Source organism: Limanda limanda, chromosome 7 (assembly GCF_963576545.1).
Source record: "Limanda limanda chromosome 7, fLimLim1.1, whole genome shotgun sequence".
Classification (NCBI taxonomy): Eukaryota; Metazoa; Chordata; class Actinopteri; order Pleuronectiformes; family Pleuronectidae; genus Limanda; species Limanda limanda.
Genome location: NC_083642.1, coordinates 921,844 through 940,676, shown reverse-complemented (window position 1 = coordinate 940,676; position 18,833 = coordinate 921,844). Strand labels below are relative to the sequence as shown.

Here is an 18,833-nt window from a genome sequence, read left to right as displayed (position 1 = left end):
AAACCAGACACTGAAGCAGCTTCAGATGTTCGAGGAGCCATCGTGGGCCCGTTCATACGACAACTATAAACCAAGGTTTACTGAGTGTTAACTACAGACTGTTTATATAAAGATGTTAACCAGGGAACACACACTCAGTTTCACTCTGGCTTTGGAAAGTCCACCAGCAGCATTCCATCTCTCTCTTTGTGCGACTGTGAGCTCTTCACATGACGCTCAACATGTTGATCCTCTTTCTCTATCGTTGTTGGATCCCGAGTCCCTGACACAGATCTCACATGACGTGAGGTCTTCTCTTCTCTCACAGTCCAACGTGAGCCGGCTCGGTTCCGTGTGTCGTTCTTCAGACTTTTCACGTGACCTCTTTGTCTCCGGCTGATTCTCGTCCTCCAGGTCCCGTGTCTCTGTGTGTTCGTCGTGGACGGATCATCTCTGTGGTTTCACACCTTCGTAAAAACATAATATTGTCAAATTAACATTGATTTGTTGTAGAATATAGATTCTGAATAGAGTCCAGATGATCCTTCTCCAACATTCACTTCTCAAAAGTGAGTCACATCTTCACCTCTCTGTTTCCCCGACAGAGAAACGTGTGAGGATGAGATCTTTCCCTTTGACGTTTAACTCAGCTTCTTCTGCTTTTGGAAAATTTGACATTTTTGTATTTTTTCGTGAAACTTGTGCAACAACCCAAGCAGGAGAGGGTGTGTTGTGGAGGTAAAGGGGGGGGGGGGATTCTGTACTATAATTTTTTATGATCTCAAGAGGGTTTTAACATTGCATATTTTTTTGTAGCTCATATCACCATGAAATCAGTTGAACCAAGTTTTTACATTACATTTCATTTAGCTGACGCTTTTATCCAAAGCGACTCACAATAAGTGCATCAACCCCGAGGGAACAAACCCAGAACAACAAGAATCAAGAAGGTAACATTTCTTTAAAAATAAAGAAGAACTTCAAAGTGCTATAAGTGCCATTTAAGTGCTACTAAATTGTAAGTTTCAAAAATTGTTAGTTAGTCAAGGTATAGTCGGAAGAGGTATGTTTTTAGTTTGCGGCGGTTGATGTGTAAACGTTCTGATGTCCGGATGTCGATGTGGAGCTGGTTCCAGAGTTCAGGAGCCAGGACAGCAAACAGTCGTGAGTGTGATGAGTGTTTAGCAGTGAAGGAGCAACGAGCTGATTGGCCGAAGCAGAGTTGAGCGGGCTGGGGTGTAACGTTTGACCAGGTCCTGGATGTAGACTGGACCGGATTCTTTCACAGCATGGTTCGCAAGTACTAGTGTTTTGAAGCGGATGCAGCGACTGGGAGCCAGTGAAGGGAGCGGAGGAGCGGAGGAGTGTGAGTGAATTTAGGTTAAAAACCAGTCGAGCTGCTGCATTCTGCATGAGCTGCAGAGGTCGGAGGTCAGTAGCAGGTGGACCTGCCAGGAGGGAGTTACAGTAGTCTAGGCGTGAGATGACCAGAACCTGGACCAGAACCTGCACCGCCCTCTGAGTGAGAAGGGGGCGTATTCTCCGGATGTTGTAAAGCATGAATCTACAGGACCGTGTTGTTGCAGTAATGTTGGCAGAAAGGGAGAGTTGGCAGTCGAGTGTCACACCCAGGTTCCTAGCAGTCTGAGTGGGGGGGTCAGCACAGAGTTGTCAAAGTTAATCGTCAGGTCGTGGGTGGGAGAGTTTGTCCCTGGAAGGAAAAGTAGTTCAGTCTTGTCGAGGTTAATCTTCAGGTGGTGAGCGGTCATCCACTGAGAGATGTCAGTCAGACAGACAGAGACTCGTGCTGCTACCTGTGTTTCTGATCGGGGGAAAGAGAGGATGAGTTGGGTGTCATCAGCAAAGCTGTGGTAGGAAAAGCCAATTGAGTGAATGACAGAGAGAGTTGGTGGAGAGAGAGAAGAGGAGAGGACCAGGACAGATACTTGACCCCAGTAGTGAGAGGACAAGGTTCAGAAACAGATTTTTTATTTTTGTAAATTTTATTTTTGCTTTACTTCTTGTTTGTTCTGTGACACGAACGTGAGACCAGACTCATCCCTGTAAAGTCGTTTCTTGTGCTTGATCAAGTTCATGACAGGAAATAAAAATTCTTACAACTTGACGCCATCTTCATTTTTCCTCCTTCATTCTGACACGAGTCCTTTTCAGACCTGATCTCCGTCAATCAGGCGTCGTACATGTGAACGTAGACGACATGAGAATCGTAGTCGTGCACTGGACGTCTCGGGTCCAGCGCTGATTTTGCTGTCGAAGTTTTTGTTGTGATTGAGCAAAAATCCAAAAAGCTCTGTGAGGTCAAACCAAGGCTGCAGACGCATTTGAGTCAAAAGGTTTTCAAAATACATAACCAATTATTAAAAAACAAATGGACATGTCTGCTTTCGTTTTATTCCATTGTCTCATATGAGTTTGCATCACAGTGATTAATGTATTTGTCATCGTAGTCTGACAGAAACTGAAGCTGGACAGAGACAAGTTTCAATCTGTTCCCTGGGCCTGTGGCTCCTTATCGAATATCTTCTCCCTCAAAGTTAACTCCAGAGGAATCGCCTTGAGGGCCTTTCTCACTGGAATGTAGAGATCGATTTATTTATATTCTATTTGTACAAGGCCATATCATAATATACATAATATCAAGACTCTTTACATAAAAGGTCGAGACTTTAAAATTCTAGAGAAACCAAGAGTTTCCACAATAAGCAGCTCCGATGATTGGGAGACAAAACCAAGAAAGAAGGAAGTTGGATGTGGACAAATGGAGAAGACTCATCAAACCACTTCTAAAGTCACCAGATCCAGATTCTCATTTGGATCTGCAGCAAATCACACACACTCATAGATTGAAGGCCTCTGAATATGTCTGATTTCTTTTCATGGAAATCCGTGAATTGTTTAAAAGATCAACGAAAAAGGCAGAAAAAAAACACAAAGTTAGAGAAAGTGAAAAGTTCCAGGATCTGTCGCCTGATCCGGATTCACAGCGACAGTTCAAGACCAAGTTCACTGTAAATCTGTCGTTTGCTAACAAACAAACAGACAAAACATATGATATGACGACACATTAACAACATTATATGTGTGGTGTAAACTACAGTATAAGTATCTTATCAAAATAAAAGCAGAAGGAAGTGGGACCTTAGTGTTCACTCTAACCCAACTGACCAGTGGAAGGAGGAAGTGATCGAGGGCTGAACACACACACACGGTATGGAAATCATATTCCACGGTTGTTGAGCTGTATTGTTGAGGTGCATTCTGGGTAATATTTTATTATGTTTTTATTTTATTGCAGGGAATTCCTCTTCACCCACACGTATGGAAATCAGCACAGAGCGCTGCTTGTTGTACAGGAAAGTCACGGGAGTGAACTTTCACTGATGATGGTCGACACCGATCCAGAGTATGATTCAGAAGCGGGAATCTCCTGTTTGATGACGTGTGTCTTCCTCTTGACCCAGAGCAGCAGGACCATGTCTTTTTACACTGTACACTAAAGTGTCACAAAAATATAGTTTCACAAAGTGTCACAAAATGATAGTTTCTGTGAAGCAATTACTGAAATGTCAGAATCCCCCTCAACCAGAAAGGTCTGTGTGGTTTCTTTCCCTCTGATGTGTCAGATATGTGGAATGCAGCTCTTGGCTTTTCACTCTTCGTGTTCTGACAGGAACCAGCTGAACGAGCCCTTGTAGTTTTTTTTAGCCTCAGTGAATTCTTTTATCTGGGAGAAATCACACACGATGACGGTATCACTGCAGCTCCTCAGCCAGTGAAAGGTTTGGTGGGACCTGTCCCTGATTCTTGGGAAGTGGGCCATGATGCAACCCCACAAAAATGATGTCAGACCTATAAAAACTATAACAAAAACACATTTCACTGAGGTTGACAGAGCCCTCAAGAAAACAACTTGTATTACTTGTATATGTATATGTTTATATATTTTTATTATTGGACAGTAAAACAGCAAATTGACTTTACAGAAATCAACACGTTTTTAACATTAAAAGGCTCAGGACACCACAGCAGGTGTTGACAATCCACATACATCATAAATATGTAAATCAAATAAACTTTTAGACAGCAACAGCAGAATAAAGCTCAACTGAGTCCTGAGTTTCTTCCAATGCACATTCAGTCATTTGTGTATTATTAAAATATTAAAGAATCTTTTATGAATATCAAAATATCAAACATTTTAAATGCAAACTGAAATCATCAACTAAGTCAAGCCAAATAGAACCAATTGAATTTTAAGTGACCACAGAATTATTAAACCTAGACTGAAGTCCTTGCACTCAGGCCACACTACTGCAAGATGAACATGTATGTTGAGCATAAGGCTTATTTAAGATGACACTATTCTGCTGTACACTCCTCACATCATAAAGGTACAAAGATGCCTTCAATGGGAGATTTCAATTCTGTTATTTCATCATTTTACCTGATGTTTTGTGAAACTCAGGAGTAGAGTTCTAAACGAGTTGAGCCCGAACCTGAAAAGGAAATGTTCTTCCCGACTTTGTTCCATCGCTGTCTCTCATTTGAACGATGAACCCGACCTGTGTGGAGCTGAGACTCTGGACCCGAGTCCAACCAGACACAGATCTGAAGCTAACATTCATTCACAAAACCAAACTTTGTGTCCTACATGTAATGTTATTATCAGCAGCGTATAAAATCCATCCTCCAGGAAAGTACAAACAGGTTTTCTGTTTTTTTTTGCTGATTGGAATAATCCACAAGTGACGTCAGATGTGTTAAAAAACACATTTTCATGATAAGAGCAAGACTACATTTTCACATATGAAAAATGAGTCCTCCAAAGTTATGAAAAATCACACTGAAATATCTAAATATTCCTCTGACGTTGTTGACATGTTGGCGCACATCTGTGAAACCTTATTACCCCTGGGGGGGGGGGGGGGGGGTGCCTTGCCTACCGACACGCTCACTTTCACACTGCAGGTTTAACTCCAGGTACAGTTTTGCAATCCGAGCGCAGATTGCCAAACTGTACCTGGAGTTCACTAAAGCTAAATAAAGCAGATGAGTGACACACACACACACACACACACACACACACACACTCAGCACGATGAGGTAAACTTGGCACCGACTCAATTGTTTTTCCTGCTTTGCAAATATTTTCTTTCGTCACAGCTGTGATGCAGAATAAAAACACAGCGAGAGGGAGACACGGGCAGCTCTGCCAGAGAGGGAAACCCCAGCCGCACTCATTCACACAACGTCTCTGCAGCACAGCAGGACACTTCTCCAGCTCAGCATGAACATCACAGCTCTTCTGGTGAGTACCATCAAGGTCTCGTGTTTCCAGCTGGGAAACTCTGCAGAACTCAGGCCCGTCGAATTTCTCACTTATGCTTTTGTATCGTCCCGTCTCGATCATTGTATCTCACCTTTCACCGGCCCGTGAGACCTGCTGGACTCCTGAGCAGGTCCTCCATCAGGTCTCATGGGCCAGAGATCCTGATTGCTCTTCACCGGCTCCCCATTAGATTCAGAATCCAGTTCAAAGCTCCTGAGCTCACCTGTAGAGCTCTGCATGAGAGACCTGCTGCAGCCGTCTGTCCCCAGCAGGTCTCTACTGTCCTCTGGTCCGGGGTCTGCTGGTTGTCCCCCCGATCCAGACTCAGCACTAAGGGAGATGTGCTTTGCAGTTGTGGCTCCTAAACTTTGAAACTCTGTCACTTTGGTCTTAATATCTGTGGACATTGTGTAAACCTTCAAAAAGCAGCTTGAGACTCATTTGCTTAGACTCTAAATTTGTTTTTATTGTGTGTTTGCATGTTTATGGTTATTATACCCGGTCGAGCTCTTTGTGACGTGTCTGCTGCACATAAATAAACTGACTTACTTTCTATGTCCTGTTAATGATCTGGGAACAAAACCACAGTGCAAGCTTTTCAGATTTGAAGATTCGTCTTCTCATTCCTGCTTTTAAGATTGAATAGCCTCAAGACCTTCAGTTATGCTTCAGAATGTTTATTCTTATCAATGCTGCTAAAACCTTTACTTATGTTCTCTACATTTGACATCTGTGTCACTTGTGTCCGTCCTGGGAGACGGATCCTCACATGTGTCTCTCTGAGGTTTCTACGTATGTTTACCTGTTAAAAGGGTTTTTAGTAGTTTGTCCTGACTCTTGTTGAGGGTGAAGGACAGAGGATGTCTCACCATGTTAAAGCGCTATGAGACAAATGTGATTTTTGAATATGGGCTATACAAATAAAACTTGATTGACTGATTGAAGAGATTTAGCTTATTAATCAATTTTGCAGTCAAAATTACGCTTTAATTTGAAAATAATTTTTTAAATGTTTCCTCTTGTGTTCCAGCTCTTGTTGGGTCTGATGGGAGCCGGGTGCAGAAGCATCATCTGTCCAGAGAGATGTTCTCTTGCCAATTACACTCACCAGTACTTCAAACACCTGTCGGACCTGCAGAACAAACCCTGGAAACTCGAGTGAGTAGACGACCTCTCCGCACTTTGTACAGAACAAACAGCAACATAGAAGTTCATGCTTTTACAGGATGTTTACAATTAACTTTATTAAAAAGCATCTTTCAATAGTTAGAAATGAAAAATGAAAGACAACCAATGGAAAAACAATTCGTAGATCACAGCAACAAAGCAGAGATACCGAAATAAAACATATTCAAAATGAGAAAAGAGTAAGAACCAGATAGAATAGAACATTATGAAATGATTAAAATTGACGATAAGATCATAGGAGGTGGAGTTTGCCTGATCTCCACAGAGAGGGGGCGCTCTCACAGAAAAGGCCCGGTCGTCTCTGGTCCTCAGGACTGATCGAAATGTTCTGAGATGCAAGTCGAGAACAAGCGTTCCTTTAAAGTCATCAACAACATTTTAAAATCAATTCTAAAGTTAGAAACCTCATCCACACGTCCACTCGCTCTCTGGGAAGCTTCCACACATGTTCCTGCTGGTTCCTCACATGGACTCTGACATGTTACACACATGTTACCAGGAGGCTGCAGCAGAAGATCCAGAACACGTCCAGAGACACTGACTCAGACATTAGTTCTCAAGTAGAGAACCTGCAGAACATTTCAGGAACATGTGAGGAACATTTCAGGAACATTTCAGGAACACGTCTGAGTTTCAGTGCACGTGAGCTGAAAGCCACAACTTTGATTTAAATGTCCTGGTGTCAGATAGTTCCTCACCCTTCTCCTGCTTTGGTAATTGATGTGTTCCTCTCTTTTCTTGCAGAGAGGATAAAGAAGCTAATCGAGTGCCCGAAAGCATCATGTTTGCTAAATGCACGCCCTGCACAAACGGCATGATGGCCAAACCCATCTACGTCCAGATCTCTGTCTTCAAGAAGCTGGGGTTAGGGGAGGACAAGAAGGTGGGGGGGGAGGAGAAGAAGGTGGGGGGGGACTGCAAGAAGGTGCTGGGGTGCCGGTGTCCGTTCGAGTTGGCCGTCGGATGCACGTGTGCATGAGCAGATAACATCAGGACAGTTTTATCTGTACTATCAAAGTACATAGTTAGTTAAAACGTCTTCTGACTATAAAAATCTATAATATTAATTTATGATGTGCATTTGTTATTTTTGGTGACAGTTCAAATGTGATAACTTCAACCTTGACGACAGGTTTTATTCTTTCATGTCTGTGACATGAATCAACTGTGACATGTTTTTTAAAACGTGAGGAACTTGTGTTTATAATAGTGTCACACGTTTCAGGGCGACATATATATATATATATATATATATGTGTGTATATATATATTAACACATATATATGCATTATTTAAGAGGAATTCAGTTTTGTGGGGAAATAAATCCTGAGGCATTTTAATGTGTTTTTAAAGCTGTGATGTGCAGCGTGTGAATATTTCACATTCTTCACTTGTACGATGTAATCTGCACTAACTGTTTAAAACCTTAAGAATATTTGTGTTCAATACAAATGACTTATATTGTGTTCTTCTAAAAGAAGCAAGTTTTCTGTTGTCTACTTTGTTAGATTTGTAAGTGAAATCATTGATTTAACTTATTTCACTTTTTTAACATTAAGTTATATGTAGGAACATTAAAATCACATAGAACCAAACTAACCAGTTCTCTGAAGAGGAAATTATTAGTTAATTAATCAGTAACATGACTGACATGCAATGGTTACTTGTTTATGGTTGTGAATGTTTTTAAAGTCAGTTGAATTTGTTAAATTTGTAAAACATTATGAGCATTTTCACTGTGTTCTGAAATTGTATTGACAAAACAATTGATTATTGAAAATAAAAAGTGACATATTGATTTTGTGTGCTTTTGTAGTTTAATTATATCACACACACACAAATGTTTGTACTTCTATCTCAGTGAGGGGTCGGCAACCTTTACTTTCAAAAGAGACATTTGTCCCCTCGTCCCCCAAATACAATTTGGCAGGAGCCGCAAAACACATTTGATAACACAGCTTATAAAGTGTTATATATAGTTATACTATATATATATATATAAAAACTATATATTTTTTGCATTTATGAAATTATAGAATGACAATAAAGAAAACATGTTACAATAAAGGAAATCACCAAACTCTTATGAGGAGGAGAACACTTGCATGTGCTGGTTCTGGAACAGTCTCTGAACATCACATTTAGTCTAGTTTGCTGATTCCTCCTCTTCAGACATCAAGCAGCAGCTGAACCTGCAGCGTTCGAGGGAAGCAGATGAATGTGTCCACGCAGAGTTTCTGTCACAATCTGGCACTTTAGTCTATGTTTAAGTTTAATTGTAAAAGTGTTTTCTGTTTAGTAATTCTCTGTTGTGTTTGTTCTAGTTGTTTTCATGTTTGCGCACCCTGTTACTGTTTCCTGTTTTATTTTGTAGTCCCTCTTCCTTGTGTGTTGTTTCCGTCTTCACTTCCTGTCTGTGATTGTCAGCCCTGCCCTCATGTGTTTCACCTGTGTTTAATTGCCCTGCCTTCCCTGTGTGTGTCTAAGCCTCTGTCTTCCCTTTGTCCTCTGTCGGATTGTCTGTTTTTCCTGCTGTGTTTCTGGTTCCTGTCCTCATCTCCTGAGCCTCGTGTAAGCTTAATTGTGTTTTGTTCCTCCTGTTCTAGTCTTTCCAGTTTGCAACTCCTTTAGTGTTTTAAGTTTTGTGTTTAACTCCTTTAGTGTTTTAGTTTTGTGTTTAACTCCTTTAGTGTTTAAGTTTTGTGTTTGTCTAGCTTAAGCCTCTTTTATATTAAAGACTCCTTTTGTAAAACTATCTCTGAAATGAGCCGTGACGCACTAGGATGTGACTCATTTTAGTTGATGAAATATGAAAACAAAGTGAGAGCAGGTCCGACTGGAGGCGGACCCAGAAACTGGAGCTCGGTCCCGACCAGCTTCAGCTTCAGATGGTCCTCACAAAGACACAAGGACAGGAACACACACCAGAGTTTGATTTGAACTTCAGACTGAGAAGAGTCTCAATGCACCGATTCTTTCTTGTTACTACACTGTATATATTAGTTTTTATTCATCATATTTGGTTTTGCATATTTATAAATAAGATTAGACAAGATAATCTTGTATTACTCCCACAGTGGGGACATTTGCAATACTACACTAACAGTGTCAGGATTGGTGGAATTAGATGGACTCAGGAGCAGAGGTAGTTAACAAAAAGAGTCTTTAATACAAAAGAGGCTGAAACTAGACAAACACAAAACTTAAAACACTAAAGGAGTTAAACACAAAACTTAAAACACTAAAGGAGTTGCAAACTGGAAAGACTAGAACAGGAGGAACAAAACACAAGTAAGCTTACACGAGGTTCAGGAGATGAGGACAGGAACCAGAAACACAGCAGGAAAAACAGACAATCCGACAGAGGACAAAGGGAAGACAGAGGCTTAAACACACACAGGGAAGGCAGGGCAATTAAACACAGGTGAAACACATGAGGGCAGGGCTGACAATCACAGACAGGAAGTGAAGACGGAAACAACACACAAGGAAGAGGGACTACAAAATAAAACAGGAAACAGTAACAGGGTGTGCAAACATGAAAACAACTAGAACAAACACAACAGAGATTTACTAAACAGAAAACACTTTTACAATTAAACTTAAACATAGACTAAAGTGCCAGATCCTGACAAACAGAGAGCAAAGTGTAACATGAGATTTGGGATGTGTGCCAGGTGCTCGAGAGACATTTCTAAAAGCTGCTTGTTTATAACCGGATCCCGGCTGGTGAGAGAGAGGCAGATCCAAACAGGAAAACCACAAACTGAACTAGGACCTGGTTCCTGATCCCAGAGCAGCTTCTCCTCCTCCTCCACCGGACCGGACGTCTCTCTCTCTGTACATATTCTGCATTGAACTTTGCAGACGTCGCAAGATTCGTCAAATTGTGACAAAGTGTTTTCTGATTTCTGACCACAGAGGGCGATCTGATCTCAATCCGAACAGAAAAAGAGCAGAAAGTTGCTTAAAACACTGAATCTATGTTTACAAATAAACAATAATGACAAACAAAATAAATAAATTGGGAAATGAAAAAATCAACTAATGATTTATCTGAAAATGTTTAAATGAATCTTTTATCCTCTAGTGTTCACACACTCATTTCTGCACTTTCATTTACAATCATCCTGATGAATTATGCTGTGGTGTTGAAGTAATAAACAATAACTGATCAACACTATATGAATCCTCATGATATTTGATCAATATGCTAAACGTGAGTGAGAGCAGCTCTGGACACACACGTCCATTCATTCACTTTACGTTCATTCAGAAGTTAAGTCTCCAGAACAAGAGGCCGAGAGCGGCTGTGCAACCAACTGGAAACAGACCAGTTAGAACCCGTCTGTTATCAGAGCTGCAGGGAGAGCCCGGTGCGTGGGTCAGTTCACAGGAAGCTGTCAGGTGTGGTGATGTCATCACCAGGGGCATCCCCCGCCACACCTCTGGGAGGGAGTCCTCTGGCTGTGATCCCTCTGGCTGGGATCCCTCTGGCTGTGATCCCTCTGGGAGTGATCCCTCTGGCTGTGATCCTTCCGGCTGTGATCCCTCTGGCTGTGATCCCTCTGGCTGTGATCCCTCTGGCTGTGATCCCTCTAGCTTTGATCCCTCTGGCTGTGATCCCTCTGGCTTTGATCCCTCTTGGAGTGATCCCTCTGGCTGTGATCCCTCTGGCTGTGATCCCTCTAGCTTTGATCCCTCTGGTTGTGATCCTTCTGGCTGTGATCCCTCTGGCTGTGATCCTTCTGGCTGTGATCCCTCTAGCTTTGATCCCTCTGGTTGTGATCCTTCTGGCTGTGATCCCTCTGGTTGTGATCCTTCTGGCTGTGATCCCTCTGGCTGTGATCCCTCTGGCTGTGATCCTTCTGGCTGTGATCCCTCTGGCTGTGATCCCTCTGGCTGTGATCCTTCTGGCTGTGATCCTTCTGGCTGTGATCCCTCTGGCTGTGATCCTTCTGGCTGTGATCCCTCTGGCTGTGATCCTTCTGGCTGTGATCCCTCTGGTTGTGATCCTTCTGGTTGTGATCCCTCTGGCTGTGATCCCTCTGGCTGTGATCCTTCTGGCTGTGATCCCTCTGGCTGTGATCCCTCTGTGAGTGATCCCTCTGGCTGTGATCCCTCTGGCTGTGATCCCTCTGGCTGTGATCCCTCTAGCTTTGATCCCTCTGGCTGTGATCCCTCTGGCTTTGATCCCTCTAGCTTTGATCCCTCTGGCTGTGATCTCTCTGGGAGTGATCCCTCTAGCTTTGATCCCTCTGGCTGTGATCCCTCTGGCTGTGATCCCTCTGGCTGTGATCCCTCTGGCTGTGATCCTTCCGGCTGTGATCCCTCTGGCTGTGATCCTTCTGGCTGTGATCCCTCTGGTTGTGATCCCTCTGGCTGTGATCCTTCTGGCTGTGATCCCTCTGGCTGTGATCCCTCTAGCGTTGATCCTTCTGGCTGTGATCCCTCTGGTTGTGATCCCTCTGGCTGTGATCCTTCTGGCTGTGATCCCCCTGGCTTTGATCCTTCTGGCTGTGATCCCTCTGGCCAATACTGGGACAACATAATGTGCTGTAGTGCAGGACTAACAAAGAAGAATAAAGGTCGTTCATGTGACCGTGTCAGGGTTCAGACGACAAGCGTTCTGTCAGACAAAGGATGCGTCAGAGTTCAATTCAACAAATTTCTCAGAACGACACGTTTATGTTTTGTTGTATGGAACTGCAATAACAATAGTATTTAGGCTTAATGGGGAATGGCTCAGCTACAACAATACAGTGTCGTCCATAGAAAAAACATACAAATCCATGAACCAAAAAGGCTTACAACACAATCACTGTAAATAAATGATATCATGCTATACAAACCCAAATAATGTAAAAAACACAGTGGTAATATTTTTGCATTGATCACTGAGCCGCCCTGATCATCCTTTACCATATCACATATGCTAAAAGGGAGAATTGTATACTGAGAAATATTGGGGGAAAAGAAGGGTCTTTTGAGTTGATCACTCAGGCTTGACAGATGCATGATGGGATATTTCAGTAACTTGGCTACCATGAGCGAAGAAAGCTGAAGTTTGCTGCTTGTTTCCACGGAGAGCGATTCAAACTGGGCTCCTCTCACTGTAAAGCAAAGTGTTAAATTGAATGAGATTAAACAAAATGATCCCTCTGCAACAGTTCTCCGTCCTACATAGCACAGAGAGATAGTCCAGCATAAATAACAATAATGACGATAATAAAATAAAGAAAAGATAAAGTACTTGACTATGTGTAAGCGATGGATAAGCCAGATATGGATAGAACATTCATAAGCAGACATGGATCAGACTGTTTCATGAAGGACACATGGAAACTTGATTTACAAACCAGATTTAACCACGTTCGTGGCTGTGTTGAAATCAGATTTGAGTAGAATGTCTGGAGACAGTGTTGGTGACTGTGTGTGTGTGTGTGTGTGTCTGTGTGCGTCGGTCTGCCTGTTCCTATCACATTTGAAACTGTACCAATATGAACCCCCGCTAACGATGTAACTTTCGAAGCCGGCACCGGCAGCGGGAGAACAGGTCATGGTTCGTGGTCAGATCGTCTGGAGAGATGCAGACACTAGATCAGCACTGCTGATTCCTTCACATTGCAGATTTGATTCATGAAACTTAGTCTGGAGACAATTGGACTTCCGTGAAAATACATAATCTTTGGCCAGAGCTTCAAATTCCTGAGACACACACCATGTCAGTGATTATTGAACAATAGTTAAATAAAGCAAGCCATATGTCAAAAGTCTTAGAATATAAACTAAAACTAAATGCAAAATGGCGGGCTTCCTGTTGTGTTTTTCAAATTGCACCTCTAGACTTTTTCTTTGTCTGGTCATGATACACCTGTGAAGGGTGAAGATCGGTCAATGTGAACGCGTTCCAGGGGGCGCTGTTGAGCCATTTTGCCTCGCCCATTGAAAATTACTCCCAAATACATCAATTTTCACAACTTTCAAATTTTCTGCAAATTTTGGTAAGAATTTGAGCAGGTTAAAGCCTCAAAGAGCCGGATTTGAGACAATTTAATAAACGTGTCACACAAGATCTGCAACACTATAAGCACAATGTCAGCTGACTGACTTGGGAATATGGAGAGAAATAAATTATATTTCCACCAGTCTGCATTGGTGTTGTGTAGAGTTTGGTGAATTTATTATATATTTGCACTTTCTCTGTGAACTTCACTTACAGGACTCTAATCACTGAGAAGTGGAATTGCTAAAAGTGTTTCAGGTTAGCAACAGCAGTGTGTAACTGGTTCAAATAAAAGTCATAGTGACAAAGATCATCGTAACAAAATATGGTTTTGATAAATTAATTTACAGTTTTTACAGGAGTGTTACATTTTGCAAAGGATCTGAGGTGTTGTGCTGATTGTGTGTGTGGTTGTGTTGATTGTGTGTAGTGTTTTGAAACACCGGGCCCTGTTTTAAAAATCGTGCTTAAGCAATCGAGAGACTGTAAGCAGTTGTCTTTCACCTCAGTAGCATGGTGGTGACCTGTGCGTCTTATAATATTAATAATCCTTACAATTTCAATAGGGTCTCCCACTGGCTCCTTCTGTTCGGTGATCAGGCCCTAATAATAAATACAATATATATATATATAAAATAAATAATATATATATATATCTCAAATACTTATATCTATACCTCTACTATATATCATATATTATATCATACTCTATGTATATTCTTTGTATACATAAGTCTATATACACATATTTATACAAGTGTACATGTTATAATTATTATTATTATATTACTATTATTATTGTATATAATGTTGCTGCCATTATTACTATATACTGCTATTATATTGGTATAATTACTATCATATATAAATATATATTATGTTATATTATATACTATATATACTGTACTATTTGTATATACTGTGTAACAATAACATTACCATCATATCATCAGTACTATTACCATCATCTTGCCACTGCACCTTATCTACCTATTTATCTTGTGTTTCTGTTTTTATTCTTTCTACCTCAATATTTTTTATTTTATTCTATTGTATTGTGTTTTATTGTATTCAAATATACCGGCTGCTATGACGACTTAATTTCCCTTCGGGGATGAATAAAGTAATCTATCTATCTATCTATCTATCTATCTATCTATCTATCTATCTATCTATCTATCTATCTATCTATCTATCTATCTATCTATCTATCTATCTATCTATCTATCTATCTATCTATCTATCTATCTATCTATCTATCTATCTATCTATCTATCTATCTATCTATCTATCTATCTATCTATCTATCTATCTATCTATCTATCTATCTATCTATCTATATACACTTAGTCACCATCACCATCACCATCCAGCAGGTGGCGACACACGCAGGGCATCGCGACCCAGATAAGTTCACTTCCGGGTCGGCTCCCTCCCTCTTTCCTGTCGGCCATTAGTCGTCTCGGTGAGTTTCTCTCGGTCTCTGGGGCTGAAACGCGTGAGTTTCTGGTTCCTCTCGCTGGTTCCACTGGTCTCTGGGCCTGGTGTGACGCGGGGCTGTGGGGGGGGGGCAGTGGGGGTGCGGGTCTAGGGGGTTATCGATGGAAACGTGTGTAAATATCAGCGGTTTGTCGTGTGTGTGTGTGTGAGCGGCCACGATGCGAGCCCCCCCCATGCTAACCGATGCTAACCGAGGCTAGCTTCCGTTTGGCTTCGCGTTGGTGTCCGCTGCATTTTAACCGGAAGACTTGGCCGTTTTTTCGTGTTCTAGCATGGTGCCGTTAGCTCTTGTGTTAGCATGGTTCCGTTAGCATGGTGCCGTTAGCTCTTGTGTTAGCATGGTTCCGTTAGCATGGTGCCGTTAGCTCTTGTGTTAGCATGGTTCCGTTAGCATGGTGCCGTTAGCTCTTGTGTTAGCATGGCTCCGTTAGCTCTTGTGTTAGCATGGCTCCGTTAGCCCGTGTGTTAGCATGGTGCCGTTAGCTAGCTAGCATCAGGAGTCTGGTCCTGACCGAGGTTCGATTCCCTGTGTTGCAGGTTTCCTCCTGACCGCCTCACAACCCGACTCATCATGCAGAACGACGCTGGAGAATTCGTGGACTTGTACGTCCCCCGCAAATGGTGAGTGTCCCGGTCCGATGGGGGGGGGGGGGTGTCCACATGGAGACTCGTGTGCTGGGGACATGTCTCTGAGTCGGTGAAGGACAGTCACTGCACATCTGGAGCATGAGAGCACATGTGGATCCTCAACACGTTTCACAACCTCTGTTAAAACACACACATCCTGTCAGACTGAGAAACACAAGTGACAAGTAGAACAACACAATCTGAATCTGATGAGGATCCGGAGTCCAGAGGGTCCAGGTCTCTGATCAGCACATGAGTCCATCTGTACACTGACAAACTCACATATGTATTTAGTGCTTCAAAGCCTTTCATTAATTAAAATGACTGAAAACACACATCACAACTTTATTCTTAATCAATAAGAAAATGTCCTGTTTGCTCGTCATGGACGTTTAATCTTTAATTTCCTCCCTTTCTTACACAATCATTAAAACTGTTCCTGTGTCTTCATACGTGTCCATATTTCTACACGTGTTCTTATTATTAGTTCATAACTGGATTGTAAATGTGTTGATTTTCTTTTGGATAAGAAGATCGTAGTTTATTCATCAGTTAATTGACAAACTCCAGGTTTCCTGATCTTTAAGTGGAACAGGTGAAACATTCAAGTCCGGTTGTTTGTTGAAAGAGAAATTAGAAATTTGTCGTAATAAGCGTTTCACCAATGACCTTTTTTACTGAATTGACAATTCAGTACATTTGTTCAGATTTAGTCTGAACCCCTTTTGAATCTTCTAGTTGTATGTGTTTGTATTTATAACAAAGTTTATGTTCAAACTGTACCTCATCAAATCTCAATGACTTGTCTGTCGTGAAGGTTTGATAACGATGAACTTTGACAGTATTTATATATTTCATATTGTATATATTTTATTGCAGCTCTGCTAGCAACAGAATCATTGGAGCCAAGGACCATGCCTCCATCCAGATGAACATTGCTGAGGTAAAATAACTCAAATCAAGTTTTCAGAGACCGGATTTGTTTGAGTCTATTCGTCAATGTTAGTTTTATTTATTTCTGGAGTAAATTAGACTCTTAAAGTTATTTAACACACTGTAACACAAACTGGTCGTATCCGCGATGTTTTAAAGTTTGCAGGTTGTTAACCACGGAAACTGTTTGGTCGTCGTGGTTCTTACCCAGCATGCACTGTGTCCTGCAGGTTGACAAGGTGACTGGTCGTTTCAACGGTCAGTTCAAGACCTACGCCATCTGTGGCGCCATCCGCAGAATGGTAAGTCGGCGTGGAATGTTTCGTACTCACCTGGTAGTTACACACGTCTCGTAGGACCGAGTGTCATAGTGCCGAGTGTGCACCAACTTACACAGGACCGATTCTGAGACCCGGTACTTTTATTAGGATCAATATAATTTAAAGGAGACATATTCTGCCCATTTTACCACAGTTGATCTGGTTCCTTTGGGTCTTAATGAAATGTCTGTAACATATTTTGGTCCAAATACCACAAAGATCATTTAAAACAGCTCCTTTTCACCCAGTCTAAAACAGCCCTCCTCAGATTGACCTGTTTTGAGAGCCTTGCCCCCCCCTCACCCTTCCTCCCTCCTTCACGAGATACAAGCGTCCAGATTTTTAGCTCTCCATGACCTCTGTAGAGATATGGCGACTGGAGACAAAGATACAATCTTGCAACCGTATCGTTTTGAACCAGAGTCAGGCGCCATCTATTGATCGTTTCTGACAGAGAGGAAACACAACAAATCGCGGGAGTTGTTTTTTACCAGAGTTTTTGGGACGGTAGACACGCCAGATTCCCAAATTAACGTGTGAAGCCATACAAAAGTGGAATTTTCATAATATGTCCCCTTTAAGTCTTTTCAGCTTCAATTGATTTAGATAGCAGGATTCATTGTGTAGATGTGTAGAGAAGCTGTTTATCAGGGACACTGATTCAGGTTCGGTCTTTCTGTCCCGTTTCTAGTCATTTGTTGTTTGGATGTAAAAAAAGTGTAAAAGGTGATGAAGCCTCAAAGTAGATGAAGATGTTACTGGAGTTAACGTGAAGTGTTTGCTCCTGCAGGGGGAGTCTGATGACTCCATCCTGAGGCTGGCCAAGGAGGACACCATCGTCGCAAAGTAAGAACCTGTTCAGATTCACACCTGCAGCTCTTTACCTGGAGAAGATTGTGTGTATGAATATGTTTATGAATGTACCAATAAGGATTGTGCTTAATGTTCCTCCAGTGTTGAAGTTGGTATTTTTACTTCCTGTGAATCTTCAAACCTTCATTCTTTGATGTGGCAACTAAAATCCTTCTTTTCCTTTTTCAGGAACTTCTGAGGGCGACACTCAAACTCTGGGAACTTTGATAAATAAAATGGTGGAAAAAAATGTTGTTGTTGCCGTTGTCATTTCTAAACTGCTCACGTGTAACTGGTCGGTTAAAAGAATAAATGTTTACTACTGAGGTTCGAGGTCGTTTTCTGTTCTGAAGAGTCGGTTGGACGGACGTCCCTGACGAGGATCGTGAGTCGACTCATCACAGCCGGATCCATGATCCTCCGCAGGGACGAGTGGACTCGGTGGAATACAAATGTAAAAACAAAAGTTAAGCAGCCATTCCATAAGCGGGTGTTTCTGAACGTGGTTGAGGAGCCAGAAAGAACTTTGTTCATGTGACTTGACAACTGGGATTATTAATCTTTTCACTCAGACCTTAGATGTAATATAGAAAATGTTTAAATGTACTGCCATGGGAAACGATGCGGACCTGTCAGTTTACCCAAATCAAGTCTCAACCCGACCTGTCGGAGAAAAGGCTCCAGTCGACTTTCTCACAAACGTCTCCTGGGAGAAACCCCTCGAGTTGGATCGTCTCATCTTCATCACAGGAAACAAGACGAGACACCTGTCAATAATTAAGGCAATACAATATCAAAGGCTTCATGTTTTTTTGGTTATTTTTGAAATTACTAAAGAGATGAAAATAAATCATGAACTTGTTCTCATGAGGATCTGAAACACGAATTTAATCCAACTTCAGTAACAAGAGTCTGATCAGAGTGACTCAGTGACTCAGGAAAATGTAATGAACATAACATTTAATGAAAAAGTAAAAGTTCCAACAAAAGAAATAAAATGTCTTCATCCTGATATTGTCCAACATCTGCAGACTTTACATTTTTTAGAGGATTCTGGTTAATACCTACAAAGTTAATT

At 41.7% G+C, this 18,833-nt stretch overlaps 1 protein-coding gene across 2 annotated transcripts; it reads left to right on the top strand.

Moving 5' to 3' along the window:
* Positions 1-14,932: 14,932 nt before the first annotated feature.
* Positions 14,933-18,081, top strand: rps21 (ribosomal protein S21). Of its 2 annotated transcripts, none has more exons than XM_061074526.1 (6): positions 14,933-14,988; positions 15,561-15,644; positions 16,530-16,593; positions 16,814-16,885; positions 17,694-17,749; positions 17,945-18,081. In XM_061074526.1, the coding sequence occupies exons 2-6, from the start codon at positions 15,595-15,597 to the stop codon at positions 17,952-17,954; spliced, it is 252 nt and encodes an 83-aa protein (XP_060930509.1). In that variant the 5' UTR covers positions 14,933-14,988; positions 15,561-15,594; the 3' UTR covers positions 17,955-18,081. The 2 variants fall into 2 exon arrangements, with proteins under 2 accessions (XP_060930509.1, XP_060930510.1); XM_061074527.1 differs by having other exon boundaries at positions 14,962-15,021.
* The last annotated feature ends 752 nt before the right edge of the window (positions 18,082-18,833 follow it).

Bases quoted from the DNA above. Each gene is read 5' to 3' on its own strand.
- rps21 (XM_061074526.1), top strand. From the start codon at position 15,595: ATGCAGAACGACGCTGGAGAATTCGTGGACTTGTACGTCCCCCGCAAA. The intron at 15,645-16,529 runs GTGAGTGTCCCG...ATTTTATTGCAG, and splicing joins TTGTACGTCCCCCGCAAATG to CTCTGCTAGCAACAGAATCA. The intron at 16,886-17,693 runs GTAAGTCGGCGT...TTGCTCCTGCAG, and splicing joins GTGGCGCCATCCGCAGAATG to GGGGAGTCTGATGACTCCAT.